The following is a 24,072-nucleotide window of genomic DNA, read 5'->3' as shown; positions in this document are numbered from 1 at the left end:
CTCCCCCACCTTGGGTACATCTGTGGTGCCTCTGGTTCCCCTGGCCTGGTTCGTGGAAGCCTGGTGAGTGCGTCCCAACTGGTCCAGCTCAGACTCGGCTATACGATATTTGTATTCTCAACTATCTCTACAACTGGCTGATACTGGCTAAGTCTCGGCAGCAGTTGTGCAAACACAGGGACTTGTTGCTCCAACATATCAGCCAGTTGGGTCTTCGGGCCAACTGGGAAACAAGCAAACTCGCCCCCGTGTAGAGGATCTCTATTCTCAGAATGGAGCTGGACTCGCCTCACAGAGGAACGTGTCCGGTCAGTGCTGAACTGCCTGAATACTGTCAAGAGCAGAAAAGTGGTCCCACTAAAACCTTTTCAGGGGCTCCTGGGGCATATCACGGCAGAGTCCCGAGGTGTGCGTGGCAGAGCGGCACACTCCGTGTGACAATCACCCCAGCCTGCCGCCAAACCCTCAGCCCATGATCAGACCCTTCGTTTCTCCGGGCCGGAGTGCCCCAAGAACAAGTGTCCAGGCATGCTGTGGTCTCCACAGATGCCTCCAACACTAGCTGGGCCGTGCCACTTACATTCCCGGCCTGCTCAATTGTGCCGCCGATGAGCTCTCACGACAGCCTGTGGCCCAGGGAGAGTGGAGACTCCATTCCCAGGCGGTCCAGCTGATCTGGGACCACTTCGGGGCCACACAGATCGATCTCTTTGCCTCTCTGGACTCGTCCTATTGCCAGTTGTTTTACTCCCTGACTGAGGGGACCCTCGGCACGGATGCGCTGGCACACAGCGAGGGCACGAGGGCTGTCTCCCTCCACCCTCAAAGTGTATGCTGCCTCTATTGCCGCACATCACGATGCCTCAATAATGCGGGGGAATCAGAAGGCTTTAGTCTAGGCACTGGAAGGTGGCAGCACTAGTGGCATTTTAATGGGGATCCCAATCAGTTGGTACGTCGAACGTGAACTGAAAGGGAACGCCTCGGTTTCGTATGTAACCCTCGTTCCCTGAAGGAAGGAACGGAGACGTACTCCCATCGCCATTATTGCTGGACCACCGCTGACTCCAGGGTCCACGCGGCTCCTCAGCGAAAAACAAGTGGTGCGTGCATCTGCTTCCGTGTTTATACCCGCGCTTCGGGATAAGATGAAGATGAAGATGACAGGCTCCCGAAGCGTGATCCCAATCAGTCGACACGCCGACTACGTCTCTGTTTCTTCCTTCAGGGAACAAGGGTTACATACGTAACCGAGACGTTTATTGTCATATTGCACCACATTATACAGATATGATTGATAAACTCTATCAGGATCATGGATTATTATTACATATATAAAGGAAGTTTCTTCAGATTCTCTTTTTTACTCATGCAGTTTCAGCAGTGCATGGAGTTCAGCTTCCAGATCATCTTACAGTCACTATAATATATCTATATGTGTGAGTGTGTGTGTAAGTTTGTGTGTGTGTGTGTGTGTGTGTGTCTGTGTGTGTGTGTGTGAGAGTGAGTGAGTATGTGTGTGTCTGTGAGTGTGTGTGTGTGTGTGTGTGTGTGTGTGTGTGTGTGAGAGTGAGTGAGTGAGTATGTGTGTGTCTGTGAGTGTGTGTGTGTGTGTGTTTGGCCTCGATCAGCAGAGATTCCTTGCTCTTTACTGACCTCTAGTGCAAACTCATAGTACTGCGTTTGTCTATGAGTGAGGAGGAATAATGAGTTCTCGGGATGAGCGTTCGGTTCATGCATAGCGTGAGGAATCATGCGGAACGGAGGATCGATCGCCAGGAACAACAGCAGATAAAACAGGAGTGAGTGACAGCAGTTCAGGAGAGGCTCCTGGGAAAAACCTGCGGAAACCAGAACAACGTGTGAATCAGCAGCGTTTCTGTTCTAGAGCGAGTGCTAACATTCTCTCGCAACTACGAACAAGCGTTCTTACAGTAACAAAATAGAACATTCGTTCAGTTATCTGATCTTTAATAATGTTCTCTAAACACTAGCACAAAAACATTATTATACATCGATCACGGAGCGTTTTCTCTGAAATGTTTTAGTTGGATGTTTGTCTAGCGTTTTTTTAAATGTTACTTGTTTTAGACATTCAGAGAACATCCAAAAGTAACGTTCCCAAAATGATTAAAGAATGATACAATGTAATGTCCCCTTAACGTTAACATAACCAAGAGGAAAAACAAACATTTTAAAATATTTTATAAACTGGACAGTTTTCATAAGTTAATGGGAACATTAGTAAAATATTCTCAGAACATGCTAATCCATGCTAGCAATGTGTTAAAATGTGCCAGCAGCATGTTAATTAATGCTAACATGTTAATTCATACTAGCAGCATGTTAATTTATGCTAGCAGTGTGTTAAAACATGCTACCATCGTGCTAAATCATGCTAACAAAATGTTATATAATGTTAACAACATGCTAAATCATTCTAGAAATGTGTTCTTCGTGTTAACATGTTAATATGTGCTAACAATGTTGAATCATGCTAGCAATGTGTAAATGCAATGTGCTGAAACATGCTAGCAACATGAAACATGCTAGCGGTCATATAGGGATTGTCAAAGGTTTTTTTTTTTTTTTTTTTCATCATCTACTGAATTTTCCGTCAACAATACCAGGGACACCGAAACACCGGGGAACATGAAATTTGGTGGGCATGTAGCCCCACTAGACTTTTACGGAAAAATTTCGTTTGGTCCCCGGGGGCCACTCCCCCCCCGAGCTGGGCCCCCCAAACCCCCAAAATGCAGTTTTTCCTAAATAACTACCTGAACCGTGGCACCAAGGATGAAGAAATGTTTATGGTATGTTGCTCTTAAGGGCCCACATCAACCTAGCCCATAATCACTCATTTGTGATTTGCGCCCCTCCCATAAAAAATGAAAATGCAATATTATTCTGCTTTTATCGCCCCTATCTTCAGTGGAGATGTTCAGAACTGCACCATATTTCATGTGTATGATTAACTTGACATCCTCTGGGGGTATCCTCTGCTAAGTTTTGTAGAATTTCATCCATGGGGGGGTATAAAATAAATTCATTTATGTGCACATTTAGTGACTGTACACTCATCGGCCTGTAGATGGTGCTGTTGAGCGAAGGGTTGCTGGTTTAGGATGATACTGTCACACACACACATGCAGGAATACAAACAAACGCAAGCATGCACACACACTGACATCCACACGCACAGACACACACATACAAGTCAAGTCAAGTCAAGTCAACTTTATTTATATAGCGCTTTTCACAATACAGATTGTATCAAAGCAGCTTCACAGTATTAAATAAAATAGTACATCAGTGTTTGTTTCTGGTGTAAAACATCCACGTTTGGTAATGCAGATCAATAGCACTGGTGAATCGATTAATCAATTTAAGTATCCCCAACTGAGCAAGCCAAAGGCAACAGTGGCAAGGAACCGAAAAACTCCATCAGGTGACCTAATGGAGAAAAAAAAACCTTGGGAGAACCCAGGCTCAGTCAGGGGCCAGTTCTCCTCTGGCGTTTATGAAGTAGAGACCGGATTTAACTGTAAGATTAAAATATTATATGAATGCCTGGCTGAAGAGATGCGTCTTTAATCTAGTTTTAAACTGGGAGAGCGAATCTGAGCAACGAACAGTATCAGGAAGGCTATTCCAGAGTTTTGGTGCTAAATGTGAAAATGCTCTCCCTCCTTTGGTGGATCTGGATATCCTAGGTATGACCAGAAGCCTCGAATTTAGTGACCTTAAAGAGCGCGATGGATTATAGGGCGATAGAAGATCCGTTAAATAGACTGGAGCTAAGCCGTTTAGGGCTTTATAAGTCAGTAGCAATACCTTGTAATTAATACGGGACTTTATAGGTAACCAATGTAGTGATGATAAAATTGGTGTTATATGGTCAAACTTTCTTGATCTAGTAAGAACTCTAGCGGCGGCATTTTGGACTAACTGTAGCTTGTTTATTGAGGATGCAGGACAACCAGCTAATAAAGCATTACAGTAATCTAGTCTCGAGGTCATGAATGCATGAACTAGCTTTTCTGCATCAGAAACAGATAGCATGTTACGTAATTTAGCAATATTTCTAAGGTGAAAAAATGCTGTTTTTGTAACATATGAAATATGATTTTCAAAAGACAAGTTACAATCTAATATAACACCCAGGTCTTTTACTGTAGAGGATAAAGTAACAGGACACCCTACTATGTTAAAGTTGTATTGTAAGAGGTTTTGTGGGCGGTTTTTTGAACCGATAAGTATTACCTCTGTCTTATCTGGATTTAATAAAAGAAAATTGTGCGTCATCCAATCTTTTATATCTTTAACACACTCTGTCAATTTGGATAATTTAGCGTTTTCATCCGGCCGTGATGAAATATATAGTTGAGTGTCATCAGCATAACAATGGAAACTAATTCCATGTTTCCTTATAATATTTCCAAGTGGCAGCATATATATTGAGAATAATAGAGGGCCTAACACAGATCCTTGCGGCACTCCATAGTTTACTGGAGTTATGATCGATTTTTCTCCGTTTAAATAGACAAAATGGTAGCGGTCAGATAGGTATGATCTGAACCAGCTTAATGCTTGTCCTTGAACACCGGTATAGTTTTGTAGCCGATCTAAGAGTATTGTGTGATCTATAGTATCGAACGCAGCACTAAGATCAAGTAAAACTAGTATTGAGATACAGCCTTGGTCAGAAGCTAAGAGTAAATCATTTGTGATTTTAACGAGCGCAGTTTCAGTGCTATGATGCGGCCTGAACCCAGACTGAAACTTTTCATAGGTGTCATTTTCTTGTAAGAAAGAGCCCAGTTGGGCAGACACAACTTTTTCTAATATTTTGGACATAAAAGGAAGATTTGAAATGGGTCTATAATTTGCTAGGTTATTTGGGTCTAATTGTGGTTTCTTAATGAGAGGTTTTATAACTGCCAATTTAAATGTTCTTGGAACATGACCTAAAGATAAAGACGAGTTAATAATATTGAGGAGAGGCTCTTCCACTACAGGTAACACTTCTTTCAATAGTTTAGTTGGTATGGGATCTAATAAACATGTTGTTGTTTTAGAGGAAATGATAAGTTTATTTAACTCTTTTTGTTCTATAGTTGTAAAGCACTGTAATTGTTCTTGCGGGGTGATAATCGAGGCTGAATTATAAGGCGCGATTGAAGATTGAACGTTTACAATTGTGGATCTGGGGCCGTATTCACAAAGCATTTTATCTTACCACTAGGAGTACTCCTAAATCGCACTAAAAGATTTTAGCTAGGAGTTTTCTCTTAAAAGTTATTCACAACGCCTTTCAGACCTACTCTTAGTAAAGAAAAATGACAACTCCTAAACTAAGAGTGAGTCTTCGTTGCCATGGATGACGTCATTACTCATGCACGAGCTTGACTGAAGTGACCACCTTGATTGGCTGATGATTGTAACGCGGGAATGATTCCAAACACCTCCCCTACGATGATGAGTGACAGGTGACAGGTCTGAGAATGCGTGCGCTACACAAGTAGTGCGAAGGACGGAAGATGATGAATAACTGAATAAATAGCCTAAATGAATAAAGAGTAAGGCAAAACAAAAAGCCTAGTAGCCTAATGAAATATATGGATTGATGCAATATCTTTGCAACATTATTGAATTAATCTGTCACTATATGCCTCTGCCTACGTTTGCAAAGAGAAGAACATTTTAATTTGATTCACTATGAAACGTTACAATTAGTTTACATGCAATGAGTAGCCTAGTTTTGGTTGTTGTTGGTGGTGGTGTTGCATACCTAGTTATGCCTACAATGCAGAATTTTTCCCTCGCGATTGGAAGCTCCTGTAGCCGCCGCATGCGCATCTCAAAACATCGCAACGTGAAATGCCACAAAAAGCGGTTTGTGAATAGGTCTTAGTGAGTTAGGAGTCCTCTCGACTTCTTTTAAGCTGTCCCAGACTTAGGTGCTACTTTTAGGGCTAAAATGCTTCGTGAATTACTCTTAGTGAAAAAAATTAGGAGTCCTAAAGTTACGAGTGACACGCCCATTATTTTTAGGAGTTGCTCCTAAATTCGCCAGTTAGGAGCTACTTTTAGCCTTAAAATTCTTTGTGAATACGGCCCCAGATGTTTTCTATTTTCTCAGTGAAAAAATTCATGAAATCATTACTACTAAACTGTAACGGAATATTTTGTTCAGGTGACGCTTGTTTATTTGTTAGTCTAGCCACGGTGTTAAATAAGAACCTAGGATTGTTTTGGTTATTTTCTATTAGTTTGCGGAGATGCTCAGCCCTGGCCGCTTTTAGGGCCTTTTTATAGCGTGACGTACTGTCTTTCCAAGCGATTCTAAAGACCTCTAAATTAGTTTGTTTCCATTTACGCTCTAAATTACGGGTTTCTCTCTTTAGAACACGAGTAGTATTGTTGTACCATGGTGCTTTAATTTTCTCTCTGACCTTTTTTAGTCTCATAGGTGCAACAATATCCCATTTTCCAGAGAGAACGGTGCTCATAGTGCTGGTTAGTTCGTCTAGTTCATCTGTTTGTTTGGGTTCACTGAGCAGCTGAGACAGATCCGATAAGCAATTTGAAAAATTATCTATGGTGGATGGAAGGATTGTTCTGCCTAATCGATAACGCGGCGCAGCATGATATATTACAGGAGTACGTAATATGCAAGTTACCATGTAATGGTCAGTTACATCATCACTTTGCGGAATGATATCTATATCGGTTGGATCGGTACCATGTGATATAATTAAATCGAGTGTATGATTAAAACGATGAGTTGGTCCGGTAACGTTTTGCTTAACCCCAAAGGAGTTTAATAAGTCTATAAACGCAGCCCCTAACGTATCATTTTGATTATCTACGTGTATGTTAAAATCTCCAATAATTAATATTTTATCGACATTGACCAATAGATCTGAGAGAAAATCTGCAAACTCTTTTAGGAAATCAGCGTAAGGCCCTGGTGGTCTATATACGGTAGCCAAGGCTAAAGATAATAGGGATGTTTTTCTATCATCTAAGAGCGTAACATTTAGTACAAGTACTTCAAACGAAATAAACTTATAACCCGTTTTCAGAGTAACATTGAGAATATCTCTATAGATAGTTGCAATACCGCCGCCACGACCAATCAGACGGGGCTCGTGCTTATAGGAGTATCCTGATGGAGTAGACTCATTTAGACCGAAATAATCATTTGGTTTAAGCCAGGTTTCAGTAAGGCAAAGTACATCTATGCTATTATCTGTGACTATTTCATTTACAATAACTGCCTTAGGTGTGAGTGATCTAATGTTTAAGAGACCTAGCTTTAGAAATTGATTTTGTTTACTAATAGCAACATTTTCTGTTTTAATAACAATTAGATTTTTCCTAGATCCTGCAGTAGATTTATTATTTGATCGCACTAAACGAGGAATAGACACAGTTTCTATGCAATGTTCTACACTAGTATTTATATCAGTTAATTTGGTGCAGCAGAGACTATGATTTGGACTTTTGGTTACTAGTCAAAAGGTATTTAACATTTTGGAGATGTTATCTGACAGAAGATCCGATCCGAATCTGCTTGGGTGTAAGCCATCAGCACGGTAAAGCCTACGACGCTCCCAAAACAGATTCCAATAGGCTACGTGCACGTGGCCGCCATTTTGGATTTCGGATCAGCGAGTGTGCGGTTAGACACTTCCGGTTTCGCATTACGCCCGGTGCAGGGAGCCGGAGAAAGACGAAAATTATCTTTTATAGTTATTTATAGAATCAATTATCACTTAAAAATACTACTAAGATCCATATTACTATCACACGATAGCCAATGGCAATTAAATGCACGGATGCATAGTCAGATTAATGAATGAAATACAACTGTTCACGAACAGAAGATTGTATTTGACTCGTGCTGCATACACATACGCAATTACAATTATGCCTACTGTAAATTTAGAGTTACAACTACGATTAGAGTTGTTTACATAAAATACACTGTGAACATTCACACGTTTGCCCTGTGATAGGCTACAATTCGCTCCGTGCACGGCGACAGTTGTTCGAACTTGAGTGTGTGGGCCAGTACTTCCAGTGAAAACTACGGTGATCTGACAGCGAGAGACAACAGCGACCAAGTTCCATTACCACAGAGATATTTTTTCACAAGGAGTATTCAAGAGAGGTGACTTGCCTTTCAGACGATGACAGCCTCAGCTCTTCATCGTTGTATGCCGTTTTGTACCATTTCGTCACGTTACAACAGAGAAGTCAGCTTTCATGCATTCCCCGTTGACGCTGCGGTACGGGCTGAGTGGATACAGGAGATCCGGAGGGAGGACTTCAACCCGACCAAATATTTAAATGCATATAATTTTCAGTGTATTTCACCTGTGCGTTTCTATGCTTTCTATTACTGCATTTATTTTGTGCAAGTGAGATGAGTAAAGTTGATCTGTTTATGAGTTGGCTATATGAGTAAAGTTTATCTGTTTCATAAATAATAATAATAATAATCTGTCTGGTGTTTATAAGCAACACATACAGTACTACGTGTAAAATATACACAAACTTACCTATATTTGTTTGTGGTACCTACAGTAAAAAATGTAAATGTAAAATATGTGATGATAATATTGATCGAGCAATTGATGTAAGTAAAAATGCATGCAGAATTGAGAAAATAGTATTTATGGATATAAATTGTAGCCTATCACAGGGCTAACGTGCATTTAATGCAAACAACTGTAATCGTAGTTGTAACTCTATATTTAGGCTACAGTAGGCATAACTGTCATTGCGTATGTGTATGCAGCAGGAGTCAAATACAATCTTCTGTTCGTGAACATTAATATTTCATTCATTAATCTGACTATGCATGCGTGCATTTAATTGCCATTGGCTATCGTGTGATAGTAATATGGATCTTAGTAGTATTTTAAGTGATAATTGATTCTATAAACAACTACAAAAGATCCATTTCGGCTTTCTCCGGTTCCCTGCACCAGGTGTAATGCGAAACCGGAAGTGTCTAACCGCACACTCGCTGATCTGAAATCCAAAATGGCGGCCACGTGCACGTAGCCTATTATTTACAAAGAGCAGTTTCTGCTCAGTGCACCATGACGTTAACCATTCATTTAGCGTGAATAATCTACTAAACTTGTCATGTCCTAGACGGTACGTGGGAAGCGGTCCTGACACAATGATCGTTATATCAGGCGATGTGCTGCGTACCGTATCGATCAGATTCCTGAAGTCTTTCTTCAGAACTTCCGTCTGGCGCAGCCTGATGTCGTTCACTCCCGCGTGCAATACCAAAGTTCCGACGCGCTCGTTATCGTTCAGAATCTCGGGAACGCGAGCAGCGATTTCAGAAACACGAGCACCAGGAAAGCAGTGACTGTGCACCTTATTTTTACCTGATGTAGCATGGACGTGCCGAACAATGGAATCACCGATGATCACAGCATCGCGTTCTGTTTCGCGAAGAGGGGAGAAGCGGTTTTGTGTGGATAACTCGAAAACCGGGAGGGTCGGAGAGGGTCTTGGTCTAGACCTGACTCGCGTCTTCCGCTGCGGAAATATCCAGGCTTCGTGGTGGCGTGTTGGAGCCGGAGTGAACGAGACCATGGCTGATCGCGACCTTGGCGCTCGGGACCGATGCCGAGTAACGCACGGAGTAGACGAGGTCGGAGTCAGCGGGTTAGTAACATTAATCTCTGATTTGTGAGCATCAGCGCGTGATGTTTCAAGAGCCAAACGCCGGTCTCTCAGCTCGGCCTGTCTCACTAAAAGGTCGTGGATCTGTTTCTCAACAGCTTCCAGCTCAGACTGCACCGCGTGCAGCTCAAATGTGTCCTCACCTGCACCAAAAGGTAGACTACTTGCATCTGATATATTCGCCATTTTAACAGATGGACAGTAAGTTAACAACGACACTACCAGTGATGCTATCAATTAATACTAATTTCTGACAAGCGTCTTAGATATAATCCGTCTTTTAAGTGGTACGGGTGTAGAGTAGACGCACGATAGGTGAAAAATGTTTGTAAGTGAGTGTTGAGAAGACGCGTTCAGCCGTGATCCCCGGGAGTAACCTACAAATCCACATGTACAGACACACACACGCGCACACACATGTACGCACGCATACATACACGCACACAGACACACACACACACACACACACACAGACACACACATACACAAACACACACACACACACACAGACATGCACATACTACTACTTTTTTTAGGTATATACATAAACACGCAATACAGCCAAATTACTCCACGTCATTTATTTTTGTGGAAAGCCAGTGCAGGCCTGAGCGGCGGTCATATTTTGTACCGCCATGCGGTACATCTAGTCATACTAGTAATTTGTAAAAACCTGATAGTGACGTTAAATCATGCTAATGTGATAAAACATGCTAGCAGAATGCTAATTAATATTAACAACATGATAATGTTAGCAATGTGGTAATTCATGTCAACAGCATGCTAATTCATGCTAACAATGTGTTAAAACATGCTAGCAACATGCTAAAACACGGTAGCAGCATGTTGAAAAATGCAAGCAGCATGAACAAGAAATGTGCTAATTCATGACAGCAACATGTCAATTCATGTTAGCAATGTGCTAAAACATTAGCAACATGTTAATAAATGCATGTTAATATGTTATAACATGATAACAGAATTAACAGAATGCCTAATCATGTTAGCAACATGCTAATTCATGTTAGCAAAATGCTAACAACAAGCTAGGAAGCTTTCAGACGAGGCTTTGTCAAGCCAGCATAAGTTGTGTTTGTGTGTGGCGTGAACAGGCCCGTCGCTGCTAGTTATCTCACCTGTGTTATTCTGCGACCTGCACACCGGCGCAGTTGTCTTTGCCCTCAGATGCGATGGCTAAATACTCCGCTCTGCAACACAGAACACAAACGCAACATGATGAGTTCAGGTTTAAGTCTTTGCTTCTGCAACAATAACGCGACGAGAGCGTGAGGTTAAAGCGCACCATCTACGGGACAAGCCGGATTCACCATATCTTTATGTACACAATAATAATCTTTTACATTGTAATCCTTTTATTTTTCATATTTGGCATATTGTGTGCTGCTGCGTGTCCCTGTGTGTGTAATAAGCAGAGTGTATGTGTGTGCGTGTGTGTGCAATAATCAGAGTGTAGTGCGTTGTGGACCCGCTTATAGGCGTACATTACTTGTGCACGGAGATGAAAAAGGTATGTATGGACTTATCTAACTCTGGGGGACACGGTGAATAAGCTAAAGTCTCAAAAAGTTGGCGTGTTCCTTTAAATAACAAAATAAATTCTGTGCCATTGACTTTAGAGCAGGTTTCAGTTGGTCAATGGCTCAGAGTATTTCAGTTTCCTCAAAATAGCAACGGCCCAACAATGCGCTGGAACACACTCTCGTTCTCAGACCAGCAGCCCATGGGCCACAGATGGAGCAAATACATTCGCTATCTAAAGGGATAGTTCACTTAAAAATTATATTATTTAACCCATGATTTACTCACCCTCAAGCCGTTCGAGATGCATATGTCAATCTTTTTTCAGATGAACACATTTTCAGTTATTTTAGAAAATGTCAACTATCATTTTAAACAACGTGGCGCAGGACGTGAAAATGAAAACTGCGTCAGGCTGAAACTAGCAAAACACACTTGTGTCGCGCCTGACGCTGCTTTGCACTGGCTGTATGATAGGGGCCCTAGACTGCAGATACTCACGCGCTGGCTCTCAGAGCTTCTTCTCCCGCCGCCGCGATCTTCCTGTAACAGTAGATCATCTCCACCAATAGCCAGAGCTGCAGCCCGATGATCGTCACGTACATCATCACCTCCGACACGATGGAAGCCGTCCCACGCGTGGCTGACACACACATATATATTTTGTTAATATATTTTCTGAAGAAAGACAAACATAAATAGGGATGAAATTCAAATATGAAATGCCATGCATGTATATTTACGTAGTAATCTGTTTTGTAGAGGGGCGTCAATTCTCAATTTTCATCTGTGATTCGGAGCCAAGTTACAGGAGGGGGAAAATGGCTTCAGAAAGACGGCAGCTTGGTGATTTTAGTTTTACACAGAGACCAGTGGCTCTATTAGTAAAATATGTTGACTATCAACAGGGCTCGACATTAAGCCTTTTCATGTGCTTGTCGTTCGGACAAGTAAATCTGTCATTCACTTGTCCAAGTAAAAAAGTTGCTTGTCTGGATTATTTTGTGAGTGTGTGTGTGTGTGTGTGTGTGTGTCTAACAATATTCTCATCAGTGTTCAATCAGCTTTGATGTATTTAAATCTGCATATTGTAATATCTGCACCTTTAAAGAACGAGCCTCAACAGTGCAACCTTGTTACCGTCAGTAGGCTAATATATTTATTATACACTATCGTTTGCAACTTACAATAAATGTGATATAATCAGAATCATTCTCTCATTTTAGTGATTCACTAGTTATTGACGTTTTAATCAGGCTACTTGTCCGGTCGGGACAAGCGTTAATGTCGAGCCCTGATCAATCTCTGTTGCATTATATGCCAGCGGTGGCGTGACGGCTCAAAGATGAGAAAAAAGCACTTATGTTTTTTTCCAAAGTTTGTGTGTCTGTAACTCAAGAAGAATTACAGATATCTCAATGTCCTTTTATATGTTGGTTCTTAACAAACTGTTCTTTTGGTATCTTAATTTTCAAGGCTCTATATGGTTCAGTTCTACAGATATGAGGATCTCAATGCGGCTCCAAGAGTAAATTGTTAAATTTGTGAAAACCAAATGTTGGACACTTTGCATAAAGCGGATACTTGTACTTGATTACTGATACTGGCTGCATTTAAAGAGGAATGTCTGAAGAACAAATAATGTTGAAACTAGAAATATATCTGGTTTCCCTCTGTTAAACCAATCGCATAGAACAAACCGGTCTGAGAGACAAAAATAGTCTCTAAGTTTGTGTGCTTATAGCTCAAGAAGTATTAAAGATATCTCAATGTCCTTTTAGATGTTGGTTCTTAAACTTTTCTTTTCGCATCAAATTTTTTAAGGCTCTATATACCTGTAACGTGGTGATCCACTGGAGGCAAGTTTGTAGAACCCAAGTGCAGTTTATTCAAAGATCCAAAATATAAAACAAAATACAAAACAAAGACTTGACATGGGATGGCATGGCAAAACATGAAACAAGAGACCATCCCCCAAAACCAAGGAGGTTTTGGGGGATGGATGGTGGGCCAGGCCCGTGCAGGGGGACAGGACATGGGATGTGGCATGGCGTGGGCAGACCTGGCAAGCTTATGAAGCCTCCAGGGTGGCATCAGCAGTTCAGGGGGCCAGGGCAGATCTGACAGTTCAGGGGGCCATAGAGGCGCTGCCTCCATGGCCCTATCAAGGGACCCACAGGAACGGCAGCGGCCATCTTGGGATGAGAGTCTGGCATGGCGGCGGACATCTTGACTGAGGGCTCACAGGTTGTAGCTGATGTGTGTGCTGCCCACACACACAAAATAGCTGTGGCCACTATGATCAGCGCTGCATCTTCCAGAGCTGACTCAGGCGTGGTGGCCATCTTGTCCAAAGACACAGGCTCGGCAGGCATAATGTGAAGAGACTCAGACTTAACAGGCATGACGTGAAGAGACTCAGACTTGACAGGCATGTCGTGAAGAGACTCAGACGTGAAGAGACTCAGACTTGGCATGCATGTCGTGAAGAGACTCAGACTTGACAGGCCTGACGTGAAGAGACTCAGACTTGGCAGACTTGACGTGAAGAGACTCAGACTTGACAGGCCTGACGTGAAGAGACTCAGACTTGACAGGCATGTCGTGAAGAGACTCAGACTTGACAGGCATGTCGTGAAGAGACTCAGACTTGACAGACTTGACAGGCCTGATGTGAAGAGACTTAGACTTGACAGGCATGACGTGAAGAGACTCAGACTTGACAGGCATGTCGTGAAGAGACTCAGACTTGACAGGCCTGATGTGAAGAGACTCAGACTTGACAGACTTGACAGGCCTGATGTGAAGAGACTCAGACTTGACAGACTTGACAGGCCTGATGTGAAGAGACTCAGACTTGACAGACTTGACAGGCCTGATGTGAAGAGACTCAGACTTGACAGGCCTGATGTGAAGAGACTCAGACTTGACAGACTTGACAGGCCTGATGTGAAGAGACTTAGACTTGACAGGCATGACGTGAAGAGACTCAGACTTGACAGGCATGTCGTGAAGAGACTCAGACTTGACAGGCCTGATGTGAAGAGACTCAGACTTGACAGACTTGACAGGCCTGATGTGAAGAGACTTAGACTTGACAGGCATGACGTGAAGAGACTCAGACTTTGCAGGCCTGACGTGAAGAGACTCAGACTTGACAGACATGACGTGAAAAGACTCAGACTTGGCATGCATGTCGTGAAGAGACTCAGACTTGACAGGCATGTAGTGAAAAGACTCAGACTTGGCATGCATGTCGTGAAGAGACTCAGACTTGACAGACTTGACAGGCCTGATGTGAAGAGACTTAGACTTGACAGGCATGACGTGAAGAGACTCAGACTTTGCAGGCCTGACGTGAAGAGACTCAGACTTGACAGACATGACGTGAAAAGACTCAGACTTGGCATGCATGTCGTGAAGAGACTCAGACTTGACAGGCATGTCGTGAAAAGACTCAGACTTGGCATGCATGTCGTGAAGAGACTCAGACTTGACAGGCATGACGTGAAGAGACTCAGACTAGACAGGTTTGACAGGCATGTCGTGAAGAGACTCAGACTAGACAGGTTTGACAGGCATGTCGTGAAGAGACTCAGACTTGACAGGCATGTCGTGAAGAGACTCAGAGTTGACAGGCCTGACATGAAGAGACTCAGACTAGACAGGCTTGACATGCATGTCGTGAAGAGACTCAGACTTGGCATGCATGTCGTGAAGAGACTCAGACTTCACAGGCCTGACATGAAGAGACTCAGACTAGACAGGCTTGACATGCATGTCGTGAAGAGACTCAGACTTGGCATGCATGACGTGAAGAGACTCAGACTTGACAGGCATGTCGTGAAGAGACTCAGACTTGACAGGCCTGACATGAAGAGACTCAGACTAGACAGGCATGACGTGAAGAGACTCAGACTTGACAGGCATGTCGTGAAGAGACTCAGACTTGACAGGCCTGACATGAAGAGACTCAGACTTGACAGGCATGACGTGAAGAGACTCAGACTTGACAGGCATGTCGTGAAGAGACTCAGAGTTGACAGGCCTGACGTGAAGAGACTCAGACTAGACAGGCTTGACAGGCATGTTGTGAAGAGACTCAGACTTGACAGGCCTGATGTGAAGAGACTCAGACTTGGCAGGCATGACGTGAAGAGACTCAGACTTGACAGGCCTGACGTGAAGAGACTCAGACTTGAAAGGCATGTCGTGAAGAGACTCAGACTTGAGAGGCATGTCGTGAAGAGAATCAGAGTTGACAGACCTGACGTGAAGAGACTCAGAGTTGACAGGCCTGACTGGAAGAGAATCAGAGTTGACAGGCCTGACGTGAAGAGACTCAGACTTGGCAGGCATGACGTGAAGAGACTCAGACTTGGCAGGCATGACGTGAAGAGACTCAGACTTGGCAGGCATGACGTGAAGAGACTCAGACTTGGCAGACTTGAGAGGCATGTCGTGAAGAGACTCAGACTTGGCAGACTTGAGAGGCATGACATGAAGAGACTCAGACTTGGCAGGCCTGACGTGAAGAGACTCAGACTTGACAGGCATGTCATGAAGAGACTTAGACTAGACAGGCTTGACAGGCATGTCGTGAAGAGACTCAGACTTGACAGGCATGTCGTGAAGAGACTCAGACTTGACCGGCATGTCGTGAAAAAACTCAGACTTGGCATGCATGTCGTGAAAGACTCAGACTTGACAGGCATGTCGTGAAAGACTCAGACTTGACAGGCATGACGTGAAGAGACTCAGACTTGGCAGACTTGAGAGGCATGTCGTGAAGAGACTCAGACTTGGCAGGCCTGATGTGAAGAGACTCAGACTTGACAGGCATGTCATGAAGAGACTTAGACTAGACAGGCTTGACAGGCATGTCGTGAAGAGACTCAGACTTGACAGGCATGTCGTGAAGAGACTCAGACTTGACCGGCATGTCGTGAAAAAACTCAGACTTGGCATGCATGTCGTGAAAGACTCAGACTTGACAGGCATGTCGTGAAGAGACTCAGACTTGACAGGCCTGACGTGAAGAGACTCAGACTTGACAGGCATGACGTGAAGAGACTCAGACTTGACAGGCCTGTCGTGAAGAGACTCAGACTTGACAGGCCTGTCGTGAAGAGACTCAGACTTGACAGGCATGTCGTGAAGAGACTCAGACTTGACAGGCATGACGTGAAGAGACTCAGACTTGACAGGCATGACGTGAAGAGACTCAGACTTGACAGGCCTGTCGTGAAGAGACTCAGACTTGACAGGCATGTCGTGAAGAGACTCAGACTTGACAGGCATGTCGTGAAGAGACTCAGACTTGACAGGCATGTCGTGAAGAGACTCAGACTTGACAGGCCTGACATGAAGAGACTCAGACTAGACAGGCTTGACATGCATGTCGTGAAGAGACTCAGACCTGACAGGCATGTCGTGAAAAGACTCAGACTTGGCATGCATGTCGTGAAGAGACTCAGACTTGACAGGCATGACGTGAAGAGACTCAGACTTGGCAGGCATGGCGTGAAGAGACTCAGACTTGACAGGCCTTATGTGAAGAGACTCAGACTTGAGAGGCATGTCGTGAAGAGACTCAGACTTGACAGGCATGACGTGAAGAGAGTCAGACTTGACAGGCATGTCGTGAAGAGAATCAGACTTGGCATGCATGTCGTGAAGAGACTCAGACTTGGCATGCATGTCGTGAAGAGACTCAGACTTGACAAGCGTGTCGTGAAGAGACTCAGACTTGACAGGCATGTCGTGAAGAGACTCAGACTTGACAGGCATGACGTGAAGAGACTCAGACTTGACAGCCGTGACGTGAAGAGACTCAGACTTGACAGGCATGTCGTGAAGAGACTGAGACTTGACAGGCATGACGTGAAGAGAGTCAGACTTGGCATGCATGTCGTGAAGAGACTCAGACTTGTCAGGCGTGTCGTGAAGAGACTCAGACTTGACAGGCCTGACGTGAAGAGACTCAGACTTGGCATGCATGTCGTGAAGAGACTCAGACTTGACAGGCATGACGTGAAGAGACTCAGACTGGGCATACATGTCGTGAAGAGACTCAGACTTGACAGGCATGTCATGAAGAGACTCAGACTGGACAGGCATGACGTGAAGAGACTCAGACTGGGCATACATGTCGTGAAGAGACTCAGACTTGGCATGCATGGCGTGAAGAGATTCAGACTTGGCGGGTGTGAAGATTCTCAGGCTCGGCGGGTACTGTGGAGTTGCGGGGCTCCTCATCCGCAAAACCCACAGTAAATGATGAGCCACTTAACAACAAGGCATAGTCTATGTATTCTGCCAAGGACCAGTGGACCTTTCCCTCAGGAAGCTGGGAGCGAATGAGCTCATTCAGATTCACCCGAAAAATGTCTTTCAAAGCAACATCATTAAAATCCACCTGATGACTGAGTCCACAAAAACATGTGTTTCCAGGTGATGATTCCCCTGCCGTAGATTTAGGAGGGCAACTGCTGCGTTCATTGTAAGGGTCTTATATGCTGTAACGTGGTGATCCACTGGAGGCAAGTTTGTAGAACCCAACTGCAGTTTATTCAAAGATCCAAAATACAAAAAAAATACAAAATACAAAACAAAGACTTGGCATGGCAAAACATGAACCACGAGACTCACCTACAGCAGTTGCACAAACAAACAAAATACAATACAAAGACACATGGCAAACATGAGGTGTTAAATACACTAATGACAAGACAAGGGACACCTGTGAACAATGATCAGACAATAAACCAATGACAAGACACATGGCAAACAGGTAATCACATGACAAGACACAGAAACATGACAAAGACAACACCAAAACGTGACAATAGCTCACTTTTAGAGATATGAGGATCTGAATGTGGCTCCATGAGCAGATTGCTGAATTTGACCCATTTCCATTGGTTGTGCTCATGAAGATACTTGTATTTAGTTGTGGCTTTTTTTCTTCATTTATGTATTTCTTTCACCAGAAAAACTTGGAATGGCCCTAAAACAGTGGCAGCCGCTGTAAGTCATGCATTACAGTGATTTCACCATGGTAAACCCCATACCTTTGGCCACGACGGTGAGGTGGACCAGTTTGCTGACGATGGTGGAGTACTCGTAGTGCTCGTAGCTGAGGATCCGGTTGAAGGTGCATTGGTAATCACCCGAGTCGTTGAAGGTCACGTTCAGGATGTCAACGGACGCGTCCTGAAGGTCGAAGGTTTTCTTGCTGCCGTGCCACTCCATCCGGTCCTGAAAACGCTCGTCGATGATGTTCGACTCCTCTCCGTCGTAGCTGTAAATCTGTCCACCACACAAACTTCAAAATCACCATCTATATTACAAGTCCTCCGAAAAACACACCCACATTTGCATTGACATTGAATATTTTTATGTATAACGTCCAAATAAATATAGTAAAAATTAATATTGTAAATTTGTGTATAATATCATTACCGGTATGTTACATCATTGCATTCTTGTCTACGGTACTGTTAGATGTGTTATTTATTTAAATACATTTTTATCAAGTCTATTTTAATAGATTTATTTTAGTCAAATGTATAATTTTTTTGTATTTATTTAAATACATTTCTTTTAATCATGTTTTATTTAATTATGTTAATACGTTTTTGTTAATTTACTTTTTATTAATTTTAATTAATAACAATGAATGCTTTCTATTAATTTTCATCTAATTGTATTTATTTTAATACATTTTAATCAAATGTATTATTTGTATTTGAATTTGTATTAATTTCTTTTAATCGTGTTTTAATTGTTTGAAAAAAAAAATTTGTTTATTTAAAATTCTGTTTATTTTAATCTTTGTTACATTAAATGTATTAATTATTATTCATTTAAATCCCTTTGCATTTAGTGATTTGAATATTTTAATTAGATTTATACATTTAATTAATTTATTTTATCAATTTATTATTTTTAATAATTTTTTTAACATAAAATCTAGTTTATTTTAATCAGTTTTTACATTAAATGTATTCATGTATTATTTATTTAAATCAATTTGTATTTATTCTAATAATTATTTTAATTATTAATTAATGAGGCATTTATATAGCCTTACCTCATTAATTAATTAATTAATTATTTTAATAAAATAATTTTAATTAAATGTATTCATTTTAATTAATTATTAATTTATTTTAAACAGTTCATTATTTTAATCAATTGTTAACATTTATTATGGTATTGTTTTACTATTTATTTTCTTGTATTTTACATTTAGATTCTGTTTATTGGGTGAACTGCTGCCAAGAAATTTTATTGTTCAAATTGTGTTGACTTTAATTTATTTACATTGAGTGTATTCATTCATTATTTAAGTATTTATTTTAATCAATTTTTTCATTATAATTTAATCTATTAATATAAATCGATTATTCACTTCAAACCATTTATTATTTTATTGACATTTTTATTTGTGTACATAAAATTGTTTATTTTAATATATATTGTCACATTGAATTTATTCATTTATTTGAATAAATGTATTCATTATAATTTAATCTATTCATTTAAATCAATTATTCATTTATTTTAAACCATTTATTTTAATAAACAATTTTGTTTATTTTATTATAGTTACTGTATCCACTTATTATTTAAGTATTTATTTTAATCAATTTATTCATTATAATTAAATCTATTATTTTAAGCCAATTATTAATTTATTTGAAACCATTTCTTATTTTAATCAAATTTATTTATTTAGTTTAATTGTTTAATCAAACGCTCACATGGATGAACTCGTCCTGTCCGTGCGCCCGGAAGTGCCAGTCTACGGTGGCTGTGGCTTCCACTTCCCCGCGCATCTTGCAGGAAATGCACCCGAGCTTGAAGGCTCTTCCCGCGACGGCCTCCGTGTCCGAGTCCACCTCTGCGCATGCGCCGCTGCACACGGACACTGCACAAACACACAATGAATTTTGACCACGCCAACTCGCACCATTTGTCCGCGTTAACGAGACAACACGCACTGCAGCCAATGAAATCGTTGTATTTGAGACTACATTTGCATATGTGACACGATGGTACGTTGGTATACTTGTATGCAAACATCAGACGTCATGTTTATTCATGAGCGATGTCGTAATGTATACTGGTATACTCGTATGCAAACATCAGACGTCATGTTTATTCATGAGCGATGTCGTAATGTATACTGGTATACTCGTATGCAAACATCAGACGTCATGTTGAGATTCATGAGGGATAATGCATTGGTACATTGTGAGTGATGTCAGTCTTATGTCTTGATTTGTCATGCCGTTTAAGTTGTTCGTTAAAGGGATAGTTCACTTTGAAATTAAATTTTGGTATGTTTTAGCTTACCTCAAGGGCATCCAAGATGTAGGAGTCTTTTTTTCCGCAGTAGTTTCAATTTTGATATTTTTAGGTCAAACCGTTCTTGTCTGTCAGTCGTATAATGCAGGTCTATGGTCACTGTCTCAAAGAGCATGCACAGAGAAGTCCAAATTAAACAATTCCCCATCGTAAGTACACATTGATGGCCTAAGACACGAAACGAGCGGTTTGTGTGAGAAAACAAACAGTATTTATATCGTTTTTACCTCTTGTACACAGCCACGTCCAAGTGATCTGAGGGTGCGCGCTTCTTCTTGTTTTATATGTGCATTACCGCCACCTATCTCAGAAATGGACCATTGACACTTTCCTTTCCTTCTTTAACCAATCAACCGACATAAATTCCCTTATTTACCCGCATAGAGGCTTCATAGAATTTCATCCGGCACTTTTTTTTTTAATTACATTTTATTTTATTTTTTTATTAAAATTAAAATTTTATTTCAAAGTGAACTATCCCTTTAACGTTCTTTCTCAGGGTAGAAAAGTCAACAGCTTAAACCATGGCTCTTAGACTGGCTCTTTAATATTAGCAAACTGCCAAAAAACCTGTTCAGACTGTGTACAGCTGAACCCAGAGAAGCGTAAGACTGCATGATGAGCATGAATGGCAGAAGAAAAAGACTGCAATTAAAAACTAAACAAGAGATGCAAGTATTTATTTTAATGCATGTAATAAAAAAACTGCACACATCAGCTGTGGAATAAAAGAAAAGAAATGCACGATTATGCACGGCTATTGGCTTTACCGATAAAACAGACACTTTACTCTTTACTCGTGTTCTGAGGACACAGTTTAACCTGCTGTCTTATTAGACTTTTATTTTAATTTGTTTACACAAAAAAAAAATATAATAAAAGGTTTTGGGTTTAACACCAAATTACAAAAACATTATGTGAAAGTGAATAAAGTTATGTATGTGTGTGTGTGTGTGTGCGTGTGTGTGTGTGTTTGGTTATAAATATATGCTGTGTAAGTTATATACTTTTGAAAATGATAGGTCAATAACTTAAAACAAACATTTAATAACCCATATTTAAATTGTAATTTATAATATGGATCATAGCATTTACTTAATTTACAATGTAACATTTATTAATTTACTCTAGCACTTAAGATATCAGTAAAACAAGGCCAATGTAAACTAAAGGATTAAAATGTGGGTAAATCTAAAGGTAAGTCTGCTTATATTACAAGTTCGAACACGGCCAGAATGTGCGAGTTGAGAAACACATTCAAATTGGTCGATTTAACATGGTAAAACTGTGCGTCTTTACACGTACTACAGTAACGCGACGACAACTGACGCCTTAACACGACCAGAACGTGCGTGTCTAAACATTGAAAAGAAACACGTAAAAAACTGACGCGTTAACGCAGACAGTGCGTGTTGAGGCGGTCGTGCATTTCGTTTAAAGAGAATTGACCCCGTTCGCCTTCCGTACTCCAGCAGCTCATATTCTCCTGAGGAAAGACCACACTCATACCGTCAACATCTCACATATTTCATAAACACATTTGTAACTTGGAAATATTCCGTTTATATTATGTTTTATCGTTGCATTATTGTCATTGCATATGCTGTCATATTATGTGTTATTTAAAATTGTATTACTCTGTTTTAATACATTTCTAGTACATGTATTATTAATATTATTTTTTGTTTGTTTATTTACATCTGATTTTATATATGTATTTATTTTCATCAAATGTATTATTTAAAAAAATATTACAAATATTTTTAATTAAGATAAAAAGATTAAAATAAATGCGAATACAAATTGTTTTAAATAAATAATAAAGTCATAAATATGGTTTTAAAATGATTAAAATAATCGATATTTAATGTAAGACAAAAACAAAAATATTTTATTAAAAAATAAGTCCCCTCTCACTCCCTGAGGGACCTGGACCCCTGTCACCTGCTTGCGGCCCCCAAGGGCCCTGGACCCCTGTTACTCCCCAAGGGCCCCGGACCCCTGTCACCTGCTTGCGGCCCCCAAGGACCCCGGACCCCTGTTACTCCCCAAGGGCCCTGGACCCCTGTCACTCCCTGAGGGACCCGGACCCCTGTCACCTGCTTGCGGCCCCCAAGGGCCCTGGACCCCTGTTACTCCCCAAGGGCCCCGGACCCCTGTCACCTGCTTGCGGCCCCCAAGGGCCCTGGACCCCTGTTACTCCCCAAGGGCCCCGGACCCCTGTCACCTGCTTGCGGCCCCCAAGGGCCCTGGACCCCTGTTACTCACCAAGGGCCCCGGACCCCTGTCACCTGCTTGCGGCCCCCAAGGACCCCGGACCCCTGTTACTCCCCAAGGGCCCCGGACCCCTGTCACCTGCTTGCGGCCCCCAAGGACCCCGGACCCCTGTTACTCCCCAAGGGCCCCGGACCCCTGTCACCTGCTTGCGGCCCCCAAGGGCCCTGGACCCCTGTTACTCCCCAAGGGCCCCGGACCCCTGTCACATGCTTGCGGCCCCCGAGGGCCCCGGACCTGTTACTCCCCAAGGGCCCCGGACCCCTGTCCCATGCTTGCGGCCCCCGAGGGCCCTGGACCCCTGTTACTCCCCAAGGGCCCCGGACCCCTGTCACATGCTTGCGGCCCCCGAGGGCCCTGGACCCTTGCAGGTCAGACTCACCTGAGATCATGAAGAACACACACAGGAGCAGCAGGCGTCTCACACACATGTCCATGATGCTCACAGAAGACACTGAGCTCGACCGTGATCTCTCTCTCTCTCTCTCTCTCTCTCTCTCTCTCGTGGGCTTCTGAGACTCTAGAGTCCACAGTGACGGATCTTCATGTTCTGAGGTTCTGAAGGGCCCCGTTCCGCTGATGTGATGGACTCCTGCAGAACACTAAACCAGCATCAGTTTGGCTCTGAAAGATGTTTAGTGTGTGAAAACACGCCAGAGAAACACAGACACTCATCTGATATCAGTGTTTACACTCATTCCTCTGTTTACATCATTTATATCTGTGCATGTTTTACATGCATCTGAATAAACGCGCGCTACGCATGCACATTCATTTATGAATATATTTCCATCACTGATCATGAACGCATCATCACTGTAATCATGCACACAGATCTGAAACTTGCCTTCTGACTCGCGTGTAATAATCCTCAAGCATTAGACTGATGTTTATGATCGGGTCTCGCTGATCTGTCGGGTTTAAACGCCATTCTGAGCGGCTCGTTCACGCGTTCGCTGAGTTCTGATGCATTGCGGTAAAAATCCCGGGCCGCGCGCGCGCGCGACGCAACCTGACCCCGCGGTGACGTCACGACGCTCCCGGCAGGTGCAGCCCCTTCAAAACTCACTCAAATACACAATATGATCATTAACTATAATAAATAGGATGTTTCCCTTCAAACTAAGTCCCATTTAATACCAAATACAATTATTGACAGCACAA

The 24,072-nt window shown here is 42.1% G+C and overlaps 1 protein-coding gene across 2 annotated transcripts; it reads right to left on the bottom strand.

Moving 5' to 3' along the window:
* Positions 1-1,715: 1,715 nt before the first annotated feature.
* On the bottom strand, positions 1,716-23,863 carry scn1bb (sodium channel, voltage-gated, type I, beta b). 2 transcript variants are annotated; one of them, XM_081376949.1, is made up of 7 exons: positions 23,756-23,863; positions 23,291-23,500; positions 20,028-20,194; positions 18,333-18,570; positions 11,761-11,902; positions 10,857-10,928; positions 1,716-1,841 (listed from the first exon to the last, which is right to left on the bottom strand). In XM_081376949.1, the coding sequence occupies exons 2-6, from the start codon at positions 23,343-23,345 to the stop codon at positions 10,862-10,864; spliced, it is 669 nt and encodes a 222-aa protein (XP_081233075.1). In that variant the 5' UTR covers positions 23,346-23,500; positions 23,756-23,863; the 3' UTR covers positions 1,716-1,841; positions 10,857-10,861. The 2 variants fall into 2 exon arrangements, with proteins under 2 accessions (XP_081233075.1, XP_081233076.1); XM_081376950.1 differs by lacking the exon at positions 23,756-23,863 and having other exon boundaries at positions 23,291-23,503.
* Positions 23,864-24,072: the final 209 nt, after the last annotated feature.

The sequence above is a fragment of the Scardinius erythrophthalmus genome, assembly GCF_964197995.2.
Source record: "Scardinius erythrophthalmus genome assembly, chromosome: 10".
Classification (NCBI taxonomy): domain Eukaryota; kingdom Metazoa; phylum Chordata; class Actinopteri; order Cypriniformes; family Leuciscidae; genus Scardinius; species Scardinius erythrophthalmus.
The sequence above is the reverse complement of the archived record's forward strand: the minus strand, read 5'-3'. Positions and strand labels throughout refer to the sequence as shown.